At 46.1% G+C, this 15,202-nt stretch overlaps 1 protein-coding gene across 5 annotated transcripts in view; it reads right to left on the bottom strand.

Annotated features, from left to right (window-relative positions):
• CCDC63 (coiled-coil domain containing 63) overlaps nt 1-15,202 on the bottom strand; it is a 160,608-nt gene that overhangs the window by 63,002 nt on the left and 82,404 nt on the right. For 3 of the 5 annotated variants that reach the window (XM_021072528.1, XM_021072526.1, XM_021072527.1), the window contains one exon: nt 7,931-8,040. The exons of the other annotated variants lie outside the window; for them this stretch is intronic. In XM_021072528.1, coding sequence (XP_020928187.1) covers nt 7,931-8,040 — 110 coding nt within the window. The remainder of the gene's footprint in view (nt 1-7,930; nt 8,041-15,202) is intronic. 5 annotated transcript variants of the gene reach the window in all.

Genomic DNA, 15,202 nt, shown 5'->3' with positions numbered 1-15,202 from the left:
AACAATAAAGAAACAATACCAATTATTTTAGCTGCTACTTCCTGAGGACCTCCTATGTACCCAGCCCTGCATGACAGACTTGCAGCCATCAGTCAGCTCATCTGTACAAGGCCCTGAGGGGGGGACTGTGATGGTACCCACCTGACAAATGAGGAAATCGAGGCTCCAAGAGACTAGGTGAGATGTCCACATCTCACAGCTTGGAGGTGATACAAAGTGGGCTGCAGACTCGGCCAAGCCCATGGTGGGACCACATTCTGCCCTGCCCCTCCTCTCCCTCCTCACTACGCATCTCATGCCTCCGTCTGGTTTGTTACTTCCTTTCATGCCTCCTTCCTGAACAAGTCCCTACAGTGAAGCACCATGCTAGGCATGCAGGGGATGCGGGGGTGGGAGGGGGGGGTGGGAAGAAGGGAGTAAGCTGACATTTGTGCGCCCTTCCAGCCCTGTTCAAGGAGGACTTAGACTAGAGCCTGGAGACGTTCCATTTATTTATTCATTTATTTATTCATTCATTCATTCTGCTTTTTAGGGCTGCCATATCAAGTTCCCAGGCTAGGGGTCGAATCGGAGCTACAGATGCCGGCTTACACCACAGCCACAGCAAGTGGGGATCCCGAGCTGCGTCTGTGACCTACACCACAGCTCACAGCAATGCCGGATCCTTGACCCACTGAGACCAGGGATCGAAGCCGAATCCTCATGGATACTAGTCTGATGCATTTCCACTGAGCCACAAGTCCCTCGCATCATCATTTATTTATTTTTGCTTTTTAGGGCCAAACCCACAACCTCATGGTTCCTAGTCGGATTTGTTTCTGCTGTACCACGACGGGAACTCGTGAATCATCATTTATAATGGCAAAGCAACTGGGCTGTCCATCCACGGGGGACCGAATAAACAACTCATGTGACCTGCACAGTGGAAATCTCTGCAGCCATTACTAAGAACAAAGAAGCCCCTTAGAGGATAGTATTTAAGATATAACATTAAGGGGAGAAACCAAGAACAGAAGGCATATTTTAAAGGAGGCCCTTGGGTTTTTTTTTTTTCCTTTTTGGCGGGATCCCACTGGGCCAGGCCAGGGATCGAACTGCATCCTGTCGCCAATCCCATTGTGCCATAGTGGGAACCACCCCCATAGTAGGAACCACTTTTTTAAAATGTGCAGTATGATCTGAATTCAATGTATTATTATGATAGTATTCTTTTTCTTTTATTTTCTTTTCCTTTTTTTTTTTTTTTTTTGTCATTTCTTGGGCCACTCCGTGGCATATGGAGGTTCCCAGGCTATGGGTTGAATTGGAGCTGTAGCCACCAGCCTACACCACAGCCACAGCAATGCAGGATCCGAGCCGTGTCTGCGACCTACACCACAGCTCACGGCAACGCTGGATCCTTAACCTACTGAGCAAGGACAGGATTCGAACCCTAAACCTCATGGCTCCTAGTCGGATTCGTTAACCACTGAGCCACAACGGGAACTCTAGTATTATTTTTCTTTAGAGAGGTAAAATTCATAAAACATAAAACTAACCTTTTTTTTCTTCATATTTTGGCCACGCCTGCAGCATGCAGAAGGCCAGCCATAGCAGTGACAATGCCAGATCCTTAAATTCAATGAGCCACTAGGTAATTCCAAAACTAACCGTTCTAAAGTGAAAAATTGAGTAGCATTTGGTACATTCACAATGTTATACAACCATCATCTCTACCTTGTTCCATAATATTTTCATCACCCCTAAAGGAAACACACACAGTACCCATTAAACAGTTCATGTTCTATTCCTCCCTCCTCCAACCCCTGGCAGCCACTAATCTCTCTTTCTGATCCTATGAATTAATCTATTTCACATAAAAGGAACCATACATGTGGCCTTTTGTGTCTGTTTTCTTTCACTTAGCATCATGTTTTCAAGGTTCATCCATGTTAGAGCAGGTATCAGAACTTCCCTCTTTTTCATAGCTAAATAATATTCCATAGTCTGGTTAGAGCACTTATTGTTTGTCCATTTATCAGGTGATGAACATATGGGTTGTTTCTACCTTTTGAAAACTGAATAGTGCTGCTATGAACATTTGTGTACAAGATTTTGCTTGAGTATATGTTTTCAATTCTTTTGGGTATACATCTAGGAGTGAAATTCCTGGGTCAACAATGTTTAACATTTGGAGCAACTGCCAAACTATTTTCCACAGCAACTGTACCATTTTACACCCCCAGAGCAGTGTACAAGTGTTTCAATTTCTCTATATCCCTGCCAACACTTTTATTTTGCCTTGTCTTTATAGCCATCCTAATGAGTGTAAAGCAGTGTCTCATTAGGAAAATGATTTGCATTTCCCTAATGACTAATGACATTGAGTGTCTTTTCATGTGCTCATTGGCCATTTGTATATCTTCCTTGGAGAAATGTCTATTCAAATCTTTCGCCCATTTTTAAAGTTGGCTATCTGTCATTTTGTTGTTGAGCTGTAAGCATTCCCCATTTGGATTTGAAGTATATGCATGTTTATGTATGTCCCTTTATCCAAAGGCATTCATAAATGTTCATCAAGCACCTACTATGGGCCGGACACTGTACAGTGGTAGATAAGACAGTTAAAGACGCTTGCCTATCAGGAACTTCTAGTCTAATGGGAGAGACAGAAAAAGGCAGCAAATAAATAAAACATGATCTATTCAGATTGTGTTAAGTGCTAAAAAGAACATAAAGCAAGATGACGTGACAGACTGAGAGAATTTTTTTTACTCTGGGTGGCAGAGGAGGCCTGTCTCTCAGGAGGGGACATTTGAGCTGAGACAAGAGACGTCAGAGAGCCAGTGGTCTGAAGGTCTGGGAGAAGGGCTCTAGGCAGGGAGAATAGTTGGTACACAGGCTCTGAGGCCAAATGAGTTCGCTATATGTGAAGAACAGCCCGAAGGCCAGTGTGGCTGAAACAGAGTAAGCACAGGGAAAAGAGAGGTGTGCGTAAGATCAGAAATGTCCACAAGGGCTGGACCATGTCTAAGAGCTGGACACACAAAATCAATGGTGGCAACTTGTAGGAAGACATGGACCTTCCTCGTCTACTTCTCAGATGTCTCTTGTGTTTGGTTTTTATAGAAAGCAAACATTGCTCTTGTTTTATTTTTTTGTTTTTGTCTTTCTGTCTTTTCTAGGGCCACACTTGTGGCATATGGAGGTTCCTAGGCTAGAGGTCTAATCGGAGCTGTAGCCACCAGCCTACACCAGAGACACAGCAAAGCCAGATCCAAGCCGTGTCTGTGAACTACACCACAGCTCACAGCAATGCCAGACCCTTAACCCACTGAGTGAGACCAGGGATCAAACCTGCAACCTCATGGTTCCTAGTCAGATTCATTAACCGCTGAGCCATGACGGGAACTCCCACAAACATTGCTCTTGTGAGAAAAATTATTATAAAGAACAATGCATGTGCAAAGTAGAAAAAAAATTAACATAGAAGTGCATAAAGAAAAAAATAAAAATTACCCAGATGGTCAGCCCCTAGAGACAAGCTCTCTGGTAGAGATTTTATCTTTCTTCAGAAAAGGTAATTTCATACCAAAGAGCATGTCCTCCAGCCTCTGTAGGGTCTCCCTGAAACCTTCTCAAAGAGCCCCTAAAAACAATCAGATCTCACAAATAAAAGCTTTCAAAGTGTGTACACCTTCGAGAGTTCCCACTGTGGCTCAGGGGGTTAAGAACCCAACTAGTATCCATGAGGATGTGGGCTCAATTCCTGGCCTTACTCAGTGGGTTAAGGATCCAGTGTTGCCTCAAGCTGTGGCATACATAGGTCATGGATATGGCTCAGAGCCCGCATTGCTGTGGCTGTGGTATAGGCCAGCAGCTGCAGCTCCAATGAAACCCCTAGGCCAGGAACTTCCACATGCCGCCCTAAAAAGAAAAAAAAATTCAGTGCAGCATTTCCATTTGCAGGAGTGTACCCTAATGAAACGATTGGGTGCTTGGACAATGTAAAAATATTACAGGAGTGGTGGCCACATCACCATTTAACATTGGGAAAAATGTCAAACAATCTAAATGCCCAGTATAGGAGTTGAATAAAATATGGGACATCCATGGAGCTCCTGTTGTGGCTCTGCAGTAACAAACCCAACTAGTGTCTATACGGACACGGATTCAATTCCTGGCCCTGCTCAGTGGGTTAATGACCTGACATAACTGTGAGCTGCAGTTTAGTTTGCAGACATGGCTTGGATTCAGCATTGCTGTGGTGTAGGCTGGCAGCTGCAGCTCCAATTTGACACCTAGCCTGGGAACTTCCATATGCTGTGGGTGTGGCCCTAAAAAAAAAAAAAAGACAAAAAATAAAAAATATATGAGACAGCTATACAGTGGGACATTCTACAGCTGTTATAATAGTGATGTGGATCAATCTTTATTGACACAGAATGGTCTTCTAGTTATATTATTGAGCAAAGAAGTGGTTATGAAACTATATGAATGGAATGACCCTTATTTAAAAAAAGAATATATGTGTATTTGTACATTGGCATGCTTAGAAATAGACCACAGAAGTACACACCAAAATGTTGATAGTTATTTCTGGGTAGAGAGATTCCAAGTGATATTTTTCCTTTTTTAAAAGAATTTTTTTTCTGTTTTCTTTTTAGAGCCCACTTGCGGCATATGGAAGTTCCCAGGCTAGGGGTTGAATTGGAGCTGGAGTTGCCGGCCTATACCACAGTCACAACAATGCCAGGTCCAAGCCACGTCGCAACTGATGCCACAGCTCATAGCAAGGCCAGATCCTTAACCCACTGAATGAGGCCGGGAATCAAACCCACATTCTCATGGATAGTAGTTGGGTTCTTAACCCGATGAGCCACAATGGGAAGTCTGCTTTTTTCTTTTTCAGTATCTAATTTCTCCACAGTTTTTTTCTTTTTTTCTTTGTCTTTTGTCTTTTTAGGGCCACACCCAAGGCATATGGAGGTTCCCAGGCTAGGGGTCGAATTGGAGCTGTAGCCACTGGCCTGCACCACAGCCACAGCAACTTGGGATCCAAGCCGCGCCTGCAACCTACACCACAGCTTACGGCAACGCCGGATCCTTAACCCATTGAGCAAGGCCAGGGATGAACTTACATCCTCATGGATGCTAGTCAGGTTCGCTAACCACTGAGCCATGATGGGAACTCCCGAATATACAATTTTCTAATTTATTATGTTTATCATCCATTAGCTCTTACCCCCACCCCAGTCAAAAGGTCAGCTCCGGGAGGTCAAGGATTTTTGTCTATTTTGTTTCCTGTTGATTCCCAGAGCCTAGACCAGGGCTTGGAGCAGGGTAGGAACTCAATAAATCTTGAGGAATGAATGAATGAAATATAAATAAGCAAATGGTTTTCCTTCACGGAGACTTTCATCCTCGCCCTTCTGGTTTTCAGAAGCGGTATGGATGAGATGGATCTGGCATGCCTGGTGAGAGACAGGTGGAAGAAAACATGTCCCTCTCCCTTTCCAGATTCCTGCTCCCATCATTTGCCAGCCAGCAGGCATAGCTGTGCTGAGCCCTAACATAGCACCGCCCCCTGCTGGGAAGTTTGAAGAACTGCAGTGCTCAGCTGTGGGCCCCAAATACAGTTGAAAAATGGTTAAAACTGGGAATGTGGAAAGAAACCAGGCAGAAAGGTTATAGGGGTGAGGCCCCCATGTTTTTCTCTGGGCAACCATATAGGTCTGTGAAGGCCTATTCTGGCTGGAAGAGGGGCTAAGAAGGAAATGGGGCCCACTCTCTTAGCTGTGGGTTCCTGACCCAACCCGATTCAGACACAGGTCACCTCTCACAACAGAAGGATTGCTCCTGATGAGAAATTTGGCCAAGACTGACCTTGCAGATCAGCTACAAAGTCAGCTCTCTAGAGCTCTTTTTTGGAACTTCTGGCTTCGCCAGGGTCAGTTCAAGTCCAGGGTTTTTCTCAGGTTTTGTGTTTAGCAAGTATTCTTTTCATCCAACCAACCCCACAAAAGGAGAATTTCAAATGCAGTTTTTACCCAAACTTTTAAAAGAATGTGCAAGTTCAGTTATAGAAAGAGGAAGTGGACTGGTGGTCAAGTTTGCTTACTGACTCAGTCTTTTTTTTTTTTTTTTTTTTGCGCTTTTTAGGGCTGCATCTGAAGCATATGGAAGTTCCCAGGCTAGGGGTTGAGTCAGAGCTGCAGCTGCTGGCCAACACTACATTCACAGCAATGTGGAATCTGTGACCGACACTATAGCTCTCCACAAAGCCAGATCCACCGGATCCTTAACCCACTGAGCAAGGCCAGTGATCAAACTACATCCTCATGGATACTAGTCAGGTTCGTTTCCACTGAGCCACAGTGGAACTCCCTGACTCAGTAATTTTAGTGGAGCGGTTTCTGTTAGCTAGGCACAGTCCTACGTGTTTGGAGGAGATAGTAAAGACAAAAATCTCAGCCATCATAGAGTTGATATTCTAGGGAGAAGAGAGATGCTTCATCCATAAATAAATTCAAATATCTGGAGTTCCCACTGTTGACACAGTAGAAACAAATCTGACTAGGGGCCACGTGGTCGCAGGTTCGATCCCTGGCCTCTCTCAGTGGGTTAAGGATCTGGTGTTGCTGCGAGCTGTGGTGTAGGTTGCAAATGCGGTTCAGATCCTGCGTGACTGTGGCCGTGGCAAAGGTCGGCATCTGTAGTTCCGATTCACCTCCTAGCCTGGGAACCTCCATATGCCATGGGTGCAGCCCTAAAAAACAAACAAAAAAAATTAAATAAAATATCTCATTTAAAACTGTGTTAAGTGCTCTGAAAGAGAAGAGCAGGGTGAAGAAGAGTAATGGGTAGACTTTGATTTTGAGAAATCCACACCAGAACATATTTTAAACTTGAATTCTGCTGCCAGTAGCCAGCGAGCAGTCTAGAGGGGGAGGAAATTTCCAGTCTTTCAACCTTGGCAAAATATCTCCCCAGAGAGGAATCATTTGCCCATTTTAGTAAATGGTTGCTTTGCAGGATACAGCATGCACAGCGGTCTAGGATCAGAATCCTGCATTCAAATCCTGGTTCTGCCCTCTGCTTTAGCTGCTACTTTCTTGGTTATTATAAGGATTTAATGAGATAATAGGTATACAGAAATTCCTGGCAAATAGTCAGTACTCAAAAAATACTAATTGCTATCATTAAAGGCTCTGAGAAGTTTTGCAATTGAGAAACCTTAAGACTCACTCTGTGGCTATAGAAAATTTTTGTTGCAGAATATTTTGAATCCAACTATATATTTTTGAGAAACACTGCTTTAGCTATTTTGGAAGGGGCAGTGAACAGGCCGTTACTCACTGCTTACCCGAGAACCACTTGCCATCCTTTTTCTTGCTAAAAGAACGCCGACTATGTTTAGGATTTGGCCAAAGAGCCTTTGATATCAAAGAAAGTGGGCCAGGCTTAATGTAGACATGGGCATCTTACCTTGTTCTGACCAATGAAGTGTACAGAGAGTCTCAAAGGGGCTTCAGGGAAAGATACGTGCTTCCCTGATAAGAAGTGGACAGGCTACTTGGATCTGTGGCTGCCATGTTGGAAACATGAAAGGAAAGTCAACAGAATCATGGAAAGAACGTCAGAATCCTAATCATGTCCAGCTGTTGAACCACCCTGCAACCACCTATTTCCAATTCCAAACTCCCTGTTATGAGAGGAAAACAGTCGACCATTGGCTTAAGCTCCTGCTAATAGTTTTCTGTCACTTGCAGCCTAAAGCATTCCTCGTGGATCCAGGGGGGGGTCCCAGCTCTCTGTTCAAAATTAAGATCAGCCTGGTTTTCTCCATTTGCACTAATACTCACTTGTTCACCAGGAGGACAGTCTCTGGGCATTGTACCAGGCAGTTCCCTTCCCTGGGGCTTTCTCCCCTTATAAAACCATGACTCACCTCAGAGGCTGTTGTTGGCCTTACACCTTCATTCCAGAGTGGATTCCATGATCCATCCCTCTTTGTCTTCCTCCATCTCTCCTGTCTATTTTTGTCCTTTGTTAAATGCCCTGGCCACAATACAGAAGTGTTAGCTCACATCCCCTTAATCCCTCAGGCTCCTGTTCCTTTGTCCAAAGTCACCCAGGAGAACAGGGCAAACTTAGTTTTCTCTATCTGACTTTCCCTAGGGAAACAGAACCGTTCCATTTTGTGTCTGAACCCCCAAAATATCTCCAGCTCTCAAACCACACATAACTCAAGGAACTTCTTTCTGCCTCAGAGGATATCTACAAAGGAGAAATAGCAAATACAGGGCACATGCCACTCATACACTATTCCCTTATCCACCACCCATGGCAGACATTGCTAATCAATCATAGAACTCTTTACTGATCCAGGATGGCTATGTTCCGTTGAAGTTGGTAGGGGAGAGCCTTAACTTCTCCAACAGAAATGGTGGTGAGGGGTAAAGAGTGACATCCACATTCAACTCAAAGATTCCCCTGATGCCTGTCACTGTGATGCTCTCTTAGTGAGCCAGAGGGGACTTAGCTGGCCTGAAGCTTGTCCTGGTAGGGGCAGGTGTGAGGACCACTGACTTTAGTCCCCAGAGTAGTGACTGAGGTCAGAAAGTTTGTCCAGGCTACTTATTTATTTATTTAGGGCCACAGCCACAGCATATGGAGGTTCCCAGGCTAGGGGTCTGATCAGAGCTACAGCTGCTGGCCTACACCACAGCCACAGCAACACCAGATCCAAGCCACATCTGCAACCTACACCACCACTCATGGCAGCACGGGATCCTTAACCCACTGAATGAGACAAGGGATCAAACCCACAACCTCATGGTTCCTAGTCAGATTTATTTCCGCTGCACTATGATGGGAACTCCTGTCCAGGCCTTTTATACGTGTGTTCTGGACTCACTCCAGGACCATCCTCAGTCCCTTTTGAATTCAGTTCCATGGAACAAGTCTATAGCAAGTACCTCCTATGTGTCAGGACTGAGGGCCTTGGAAAGATGAATGAATCCCAGCCTCTGTCCTGGAAGGAACCTTCCTAGAGGAAGAGAGAAACTAACAAAATGATAAGCAGATGCAGTGAATGGTGCAACAGAACATCATCCAGCCATTCAACAAACATTGACCGCTGGCCTACTATGTTCCAGGCACTGTGCTGGATGCCAGGGGAATATGGTGAGCAGGATAGAGGCAATCTCCGCACTTTGGAGCTACAGCCCAAGCAGGGAGTTCGATGCTTATCAAATAATGAGACAAAAGAACGTAAAATATGACTGTGATAAGTGAGGGAGAGAAGAGCCTGGGGCTGAGACCTTCATATGGGGACTGGGGAGGAATGAACAAGTTAACTAGACCAGTGGTTCTCAAATGGAGACAGTTTTGCCCCCTGCCTACAGGGGACATGTGGCAATGCCTACAAAATCTTTTTTTTTTTTTTTTTAAAGTAAAATCTTTGATTGTTATGACTGGGTCGCATCTAGTAAGAAGAGGCCAGGGATGCTACTCAACACCTTCCAATGCAACCCCCAACAACAAAGAATTATCTGACTCTAAATGTCAATAGTAGTGATGACATCACTCTTTATTCTTCACTTCCAACCATGTCAAAGAGGTCAAGGATGTCCATCTTTTCTGCCAGCTTCAACTGAGCCTGGCCATCCTGGCTCAATAAAAAGTGCTGTGGTTGATTAGCAATATCTGCCATGGGCACTGGATTAGGAAGTGGTATATGCCTGTCATGTGCCATGCATTTGCTATTCCTCCTTTGTAGGTGTTCTCAGAGACTTGAGACAGAAAGTTCGTTCCAGGGCCATGCATGGTAACATTGAGAAACTCAGATCTAGATAAAGAGGTGAGGAAAGTAGGGTCCAGATGGATGGAAGAGTCTATCCTAAGGGAGAGGGCAGCAATTTAAAAGTATGGGTGGAAACAACTGGCTTTGAAAAGGTTCCTCAGATTGTCTCGTGGCAACAGTCTGGGGAGGGTCAAGGACAGGAAGCAGGGAGGTTGTTGGAGTGTTTACAGGGATCTGATCAGGACAACTGTGTACTCACTGCAGGCCTGAGCTGAGGGAGGACAGAAGACCTGACATGATTTCAAGGAAGAGGTTTTGAATTTTGGCTGCCATTTGGGGCTGGACATTCTAAACCCTGAAGTAAGACTATGCTGGGGACTAAATGGCCATAGGACTGTCTCTTTTACCTAAGAATGAGTAGAAAAGCCATACAAGGAGTTTCTTCATGGCTTAGCGGTTAACAAACCTGACTAGTATCTATGAGGATATGGGTTTGATCCCTGGCCTCGCTCAGCGGGTTAAGGATCCGGCACTGCTGTGGGCTGTGGTACAGGTCGCAGACGTGGCTCGGATCCCACGTTGCTGTGGCTGTGGCTGTGGCTGGTGGCTGCAGCTCCAATTTGACCCCTAGCCTGGGAACTTCCATATGCCATGGGTATGGCCCTAAAAAGACCCAAAAAAAAAAAAAAAAAAAAAAAAGAGAGAGAGAGAGAGAAAAGAAAAGAAAGATCATGAAACAGAAAAACCAACTCTTCATCCAAGGGCAGGCATAGATTATCCCAGAAAATAGGAATTTTGAAGACATCAGAAGACAAAAACAAAGCTGCATGCTGTTCAGCATCTCTCAATCCAGCCTCACAGTGCACCTATGAGCTCATGTGCTTACTCAATCCATTTCACAGATGAGAAAAAGGAGGTTCAGCAAAAAAGGGCCAGTTGCCCTCTGTCATCCAGGCAGCAAGCTGCAGAGGTGGCATTTTGTCCCAACTGACTCCAAGTGCCCCTCCTTCCCCAAAGCCGGGCCAGGAGACAACAGGACAAAAGGCAGATGGCAGTCAGTGAACTTCAGCACCCCTAACCATCCACAAACTCTTCACTGGCAGGCAATGAATTTCCCCCATCCTAGTAATAATTCTCTAGCAGTTCTTAACCCAGGATAATGTCCCCCTACAAAGGGACAGTTGGCAGTGTCTGGAGATATTTTTGGTTGTCACAGTCTGGGAGGGGGTTGCTTCTGGCATGTCCTGGGTGAAAGTCAGAGATGCTGCTCAAAGTCCCGCAATGCCCAGGACAGGCCCCTGCCCCATAAAGAAGAATGATCTGGCTCCAAATACCAATAGAGCTGAGGCTGAGAATCCTGCTCCAGAACCAAAGCTTCAAGAACACCAACCAGTGGCTGTGCAGGGAAGGGGCTGGCGCCCCAATTCTGCGAAGCTGTGTGTTAGCTGAAGACATGCTGAAAGGTCCTTCACCCGAGAACCCCGGGTCAGATGACTTATAAGCCAGGAGCACGGCCTTTATGCAGCTCCACAGCAGGGTGTTAGTGACGGTTTTGGCTGGCATGATGCCACGGTCTCAGCAAAGGGGACTCAGACAAGCAAGCAGAGGAGAGGGGGAAGCTGGTGGGAGAGGTCGGGGCAGCAGCTGTTGCAGGAATCTGGGCCTCACCGAGAGGAACAATGCCCCCGGAATGCCAGGCGTGCCACCAAGACAGCTGAGCCTGCAGGGGCGGGCATGGACAGCGGGCATCTGAAGGGCACCAGTAAAAATGGAATTGTCTGGGTGCCTCGGTCCCCCGACACAGGCAAGGCAGATGACCAGGGCTAAAAATACCAGGAGAGGAAAAACCACCAGAGGGTTGTGTGACTGCCCAGGACTGGATCTGATCTCTCAGCTCCCGGGGGGGGCGGGGTGGGAGCCAGGACCCAGATCCCTAAGCCCCCAAACCTGAATAGCAGGGTGAGGAAAACTGCAATGGTGCAGTTTGACATTCTGGGCTCAAATATGCCAGGCACTAGCAGTGGGTGCTCATGGGAGTGATTGTTTTTCTCTGAACCTCAGTTTCCTCACCAGGAAGATGGGTCTAATACTAGGACCTTCTCACAGTGTCATTGTGAACATGAAATAAGATGATGGCTAAAGGACTTTAGTCAGTGCCTGTCACACAGGGAGCTCTGGGTATGTGAGACAATACCAATTTGATTTCTCTGGGGACCTCAGTTTGGTGAGCTCCCAGTGCAGTAGTGGGCAGGTCTGCATTCTTCAGGCCTTATCATCTACCCCCTAGGATCTCAAAAGCCTTATTATCCTCTCAGGGACCCAGCGTGTGCCCACTCACATTCAACCAGCTCCTGTGTGTCCTGCCTCCACCACGAGGCTGTCACTGAAGGCAGAGACAACTCGACAACTCAAACATATCCAAGTGTCACAAAGCATCTTCTCCCAAGAGCTCTGCCCAAGGGGCCTGACAGAGGAGGTAGGAAATGAGGCTGGAAAGGCAACCAGTAATAAACAGCCCCCAACACGCGCGCGCACACACCCACACACACACACGAGTCATGCTGCATATACTCTGTGCTGTGCCTGGCACTGTGCAAAGCCTCACACAAACTGCATGAGCTACCATGTGGATGGTACTTGGAACGGTGCCTGGCACAAAGCAAACACACAATAAATGTTAGTCGCTACTGTTAACATCCCAAAGATCTAGTTTTATTTTAAAATCAATCTTCTAAGGTCAGCGCTATTGTTTCCCCCCTTTATATGCAAGGAGTCTGAGGTTTAGGGTAGTTAAGTCACTTGTCCAGGGCCCCACAGTCAAGGATGTGAAGGAGCTGACCTGGAAGCTACCTTTCTGTTGGTCAGGATCAAGTGGTAAAAGATCTTAATGATTGGGCCAAGGAGGGGAGATTTCCTTCTCAGGTAGTGGGAAGTCATTGAGAGTTCCAGAACACATGTAGGTCATCATCAAAGCTGGTGGGTATATGGGGAAGTACTGGAATGGGGGTACGCAGAAGGCAAGGGTGGAAAGGCAAGAGTGACCTCAAACAAAACACCGTCTATTATTACAGGTCAGACCCGAGGCGGGACTTAGGAGAAATGGATTTGCAAGACATGACAGAGGCGGAAGAGATACTTTTCTATGCCAATGGAGCAGAATCAAGATGTGAGGATTCTGGTTTGGTCGTTAATAGACAAACGGTTTGGTCTGGTGAGAGGAGAGAAAATGAATTCATCCTTGAACATGGGATCTCCTTTACCCCCATCTCCCTGGACACAGCTGACAGCCAGCACTTTTGGAATCAGAGCTGACACTTACCGAACATTCACTGTGGGCCCCAAGTGTCCTAGCACTTTACAAACCTCACAAGAACACTTGGAGCACCTGGAAATAAGGACTTCTCTTATCCCCATCTCACAGATGAGGAAATCGAGGCATGGTCTGCTGATGCTGCTTGCACTTCGTACGCAGTGGCAGCCCCATGTCTGCTGGGCACAAGCCTGTCTACTCAGGTCTGAATTGTTGGTGGCTTCCCGCTTGCTGGCTTTCACTGACACCTGCGGGCCCTGACACAGGGAGATAGGCACTATCGCTCGGTGACAGGGCCCATCAGCCACCTGGCTTGGGCTGGCAGGGCCTGGTATGCCTTTGTTCTATTGGGAGATGGCTGACTTCATTACCCTCCTTAAAGGGGCAGTACGGGAGTTCCCATCATGGCGCAGTGGTTAATGAATCTGACTAGGAACCATGAGGTTGCAGATTCAGTCCCTGGCCTTGCTCAGTGGGTTAAGGATCCAGCGTTGCCATGAGCTGTGGTGTAGGTTGCAGACGCGGCTCGGATCTGGCGTTGCTGTGGCTATGGTGTAGGCCGGCAACTACAGCTCCGATTAGACCCCTAGCCTGGGAACCTCCATATGCCGCGGGAGCCCTAGAAAAGGCAAAAAGACAAAAAACAAAACAAAACAAACAAAAAAAAACGGGCTCAAGGCAAGCCAACCCACTAAACCAGTTGCTTCCAATGGTATAATGATCAGCATGTATATGGCATAGTCCTGTGCCAGGTTCTGTCCTAAATATTAATGTGTTACTATATTGACTTTAATTTATTGATATTAATATATGTACTTGTTTGATCTACTAAAGAATATTACAAAACAACCATATAAAGAAGAGTTTCAGGAGTTCCCGTCATGGCGCAGCAGAAATGAATCCGACTAGGAACCATGAGGTTGTGGGTTTGATCCCTGGCCTCTCTTAGTGGGTTAAGGATCTGGTGTTGCCGTGAGCTGTGGTGTATGTCGGCAGCTACAGCTCCAGTTGGACCCCTAGCCTGGGAACCTCCATATGCCGAGGATGTGGCCCTAATAAAACAAAAAGACAAAAAATAATAATAATAAAATAAAATAAAGAAGAGTTTCAGAGTTCCTGCCATGGTGCAACGGAAACGAATCTGACTAGTATCCATGAGGATGTGGGTTCAATCCCTGGCCTTGCTCAGTGGGTCAGGGATCTGGCGTTGCCATGAGCTGTGGTGTAGGTCACAGATGAGGCTTGGATCTGGCGTTGCTGTGGCTGTGGTGTAGGCCAGCAGCTGTAACTCCGATTAGACTCTTAGCCTGGGAACCTCCATATCCTGTGAGTGTGGCCTCAAAAAGCAAATAAATAAAAATATAAAGAAGAGTTTCCCCATGAGATACCACTTCACACCAGTCAGAATGGCCATCATTAATAAATCCACAAATAACAAGTGCTGGAGGGGCTGTGGAGAAAAGGGAACCCTCCTGCACTGTTGGTGGGAATGTAAACTGGTACAGCCACTATGGAGAACAGTTTGGAGATACCTTAGAAATCCATACATAGAACTTCCATATGACCCCGCAATCCCACTCTTGGACATCTATCCGGACAAAACTCTACTTAAAAGAGACACATGCACCCGCATGTTCATTGCAGCACTATTCACAATAGCCAGGACATGGAAACAACCCAAATGTCCATCGACAGATGATTGGATTCGGAAGATGTGGTATATATACACAATGGAATACTACTCAGCCATAAAAAGGAATGACATGATGCCATTTGCAGCAACATGGATGGAACTAGAGAATCTCATACTGAGTGAAATAAGCCAGAAAGACAAAGACAAATACCATATGATATCACTTATAACTGGAATCTAATATCCAGCACAAATGAACCTTTCCACAGAAAAGAAAATCATAGACTTGGAGAAGAGACATGTGGCTGCCTGATGGGAGGGGGAGGGAGTGGGAGGGATTGGGAGCTTGGGCTTATCAGACACAACTTAGAATAGATTTACAAGGAGATCCTGCTGAACAGCATTGAGAACTTTGTCTAGATACTCATGTTGCAACAGAAGAAAGGGTGGGGGAAAAAATGTAATTGTAATG

Source organism: Sus scrofa, chromosome 14 (assembly GCF_000003025.6).
Source record: "Sus scrofa isolate TJ Tabasco breed Duroc chromosome 14, Sscrofa11.1, whole genome shotgun sequence".
Lineage (NCBI taxonomy): Eukaryota > Metazoa > Chordata > Mammalia > Artiodactyla > Suidae > Sus > Sus scrofa.
This window is presented reverse-complemented; position numbering and strand designations above follow the sequence as displayed.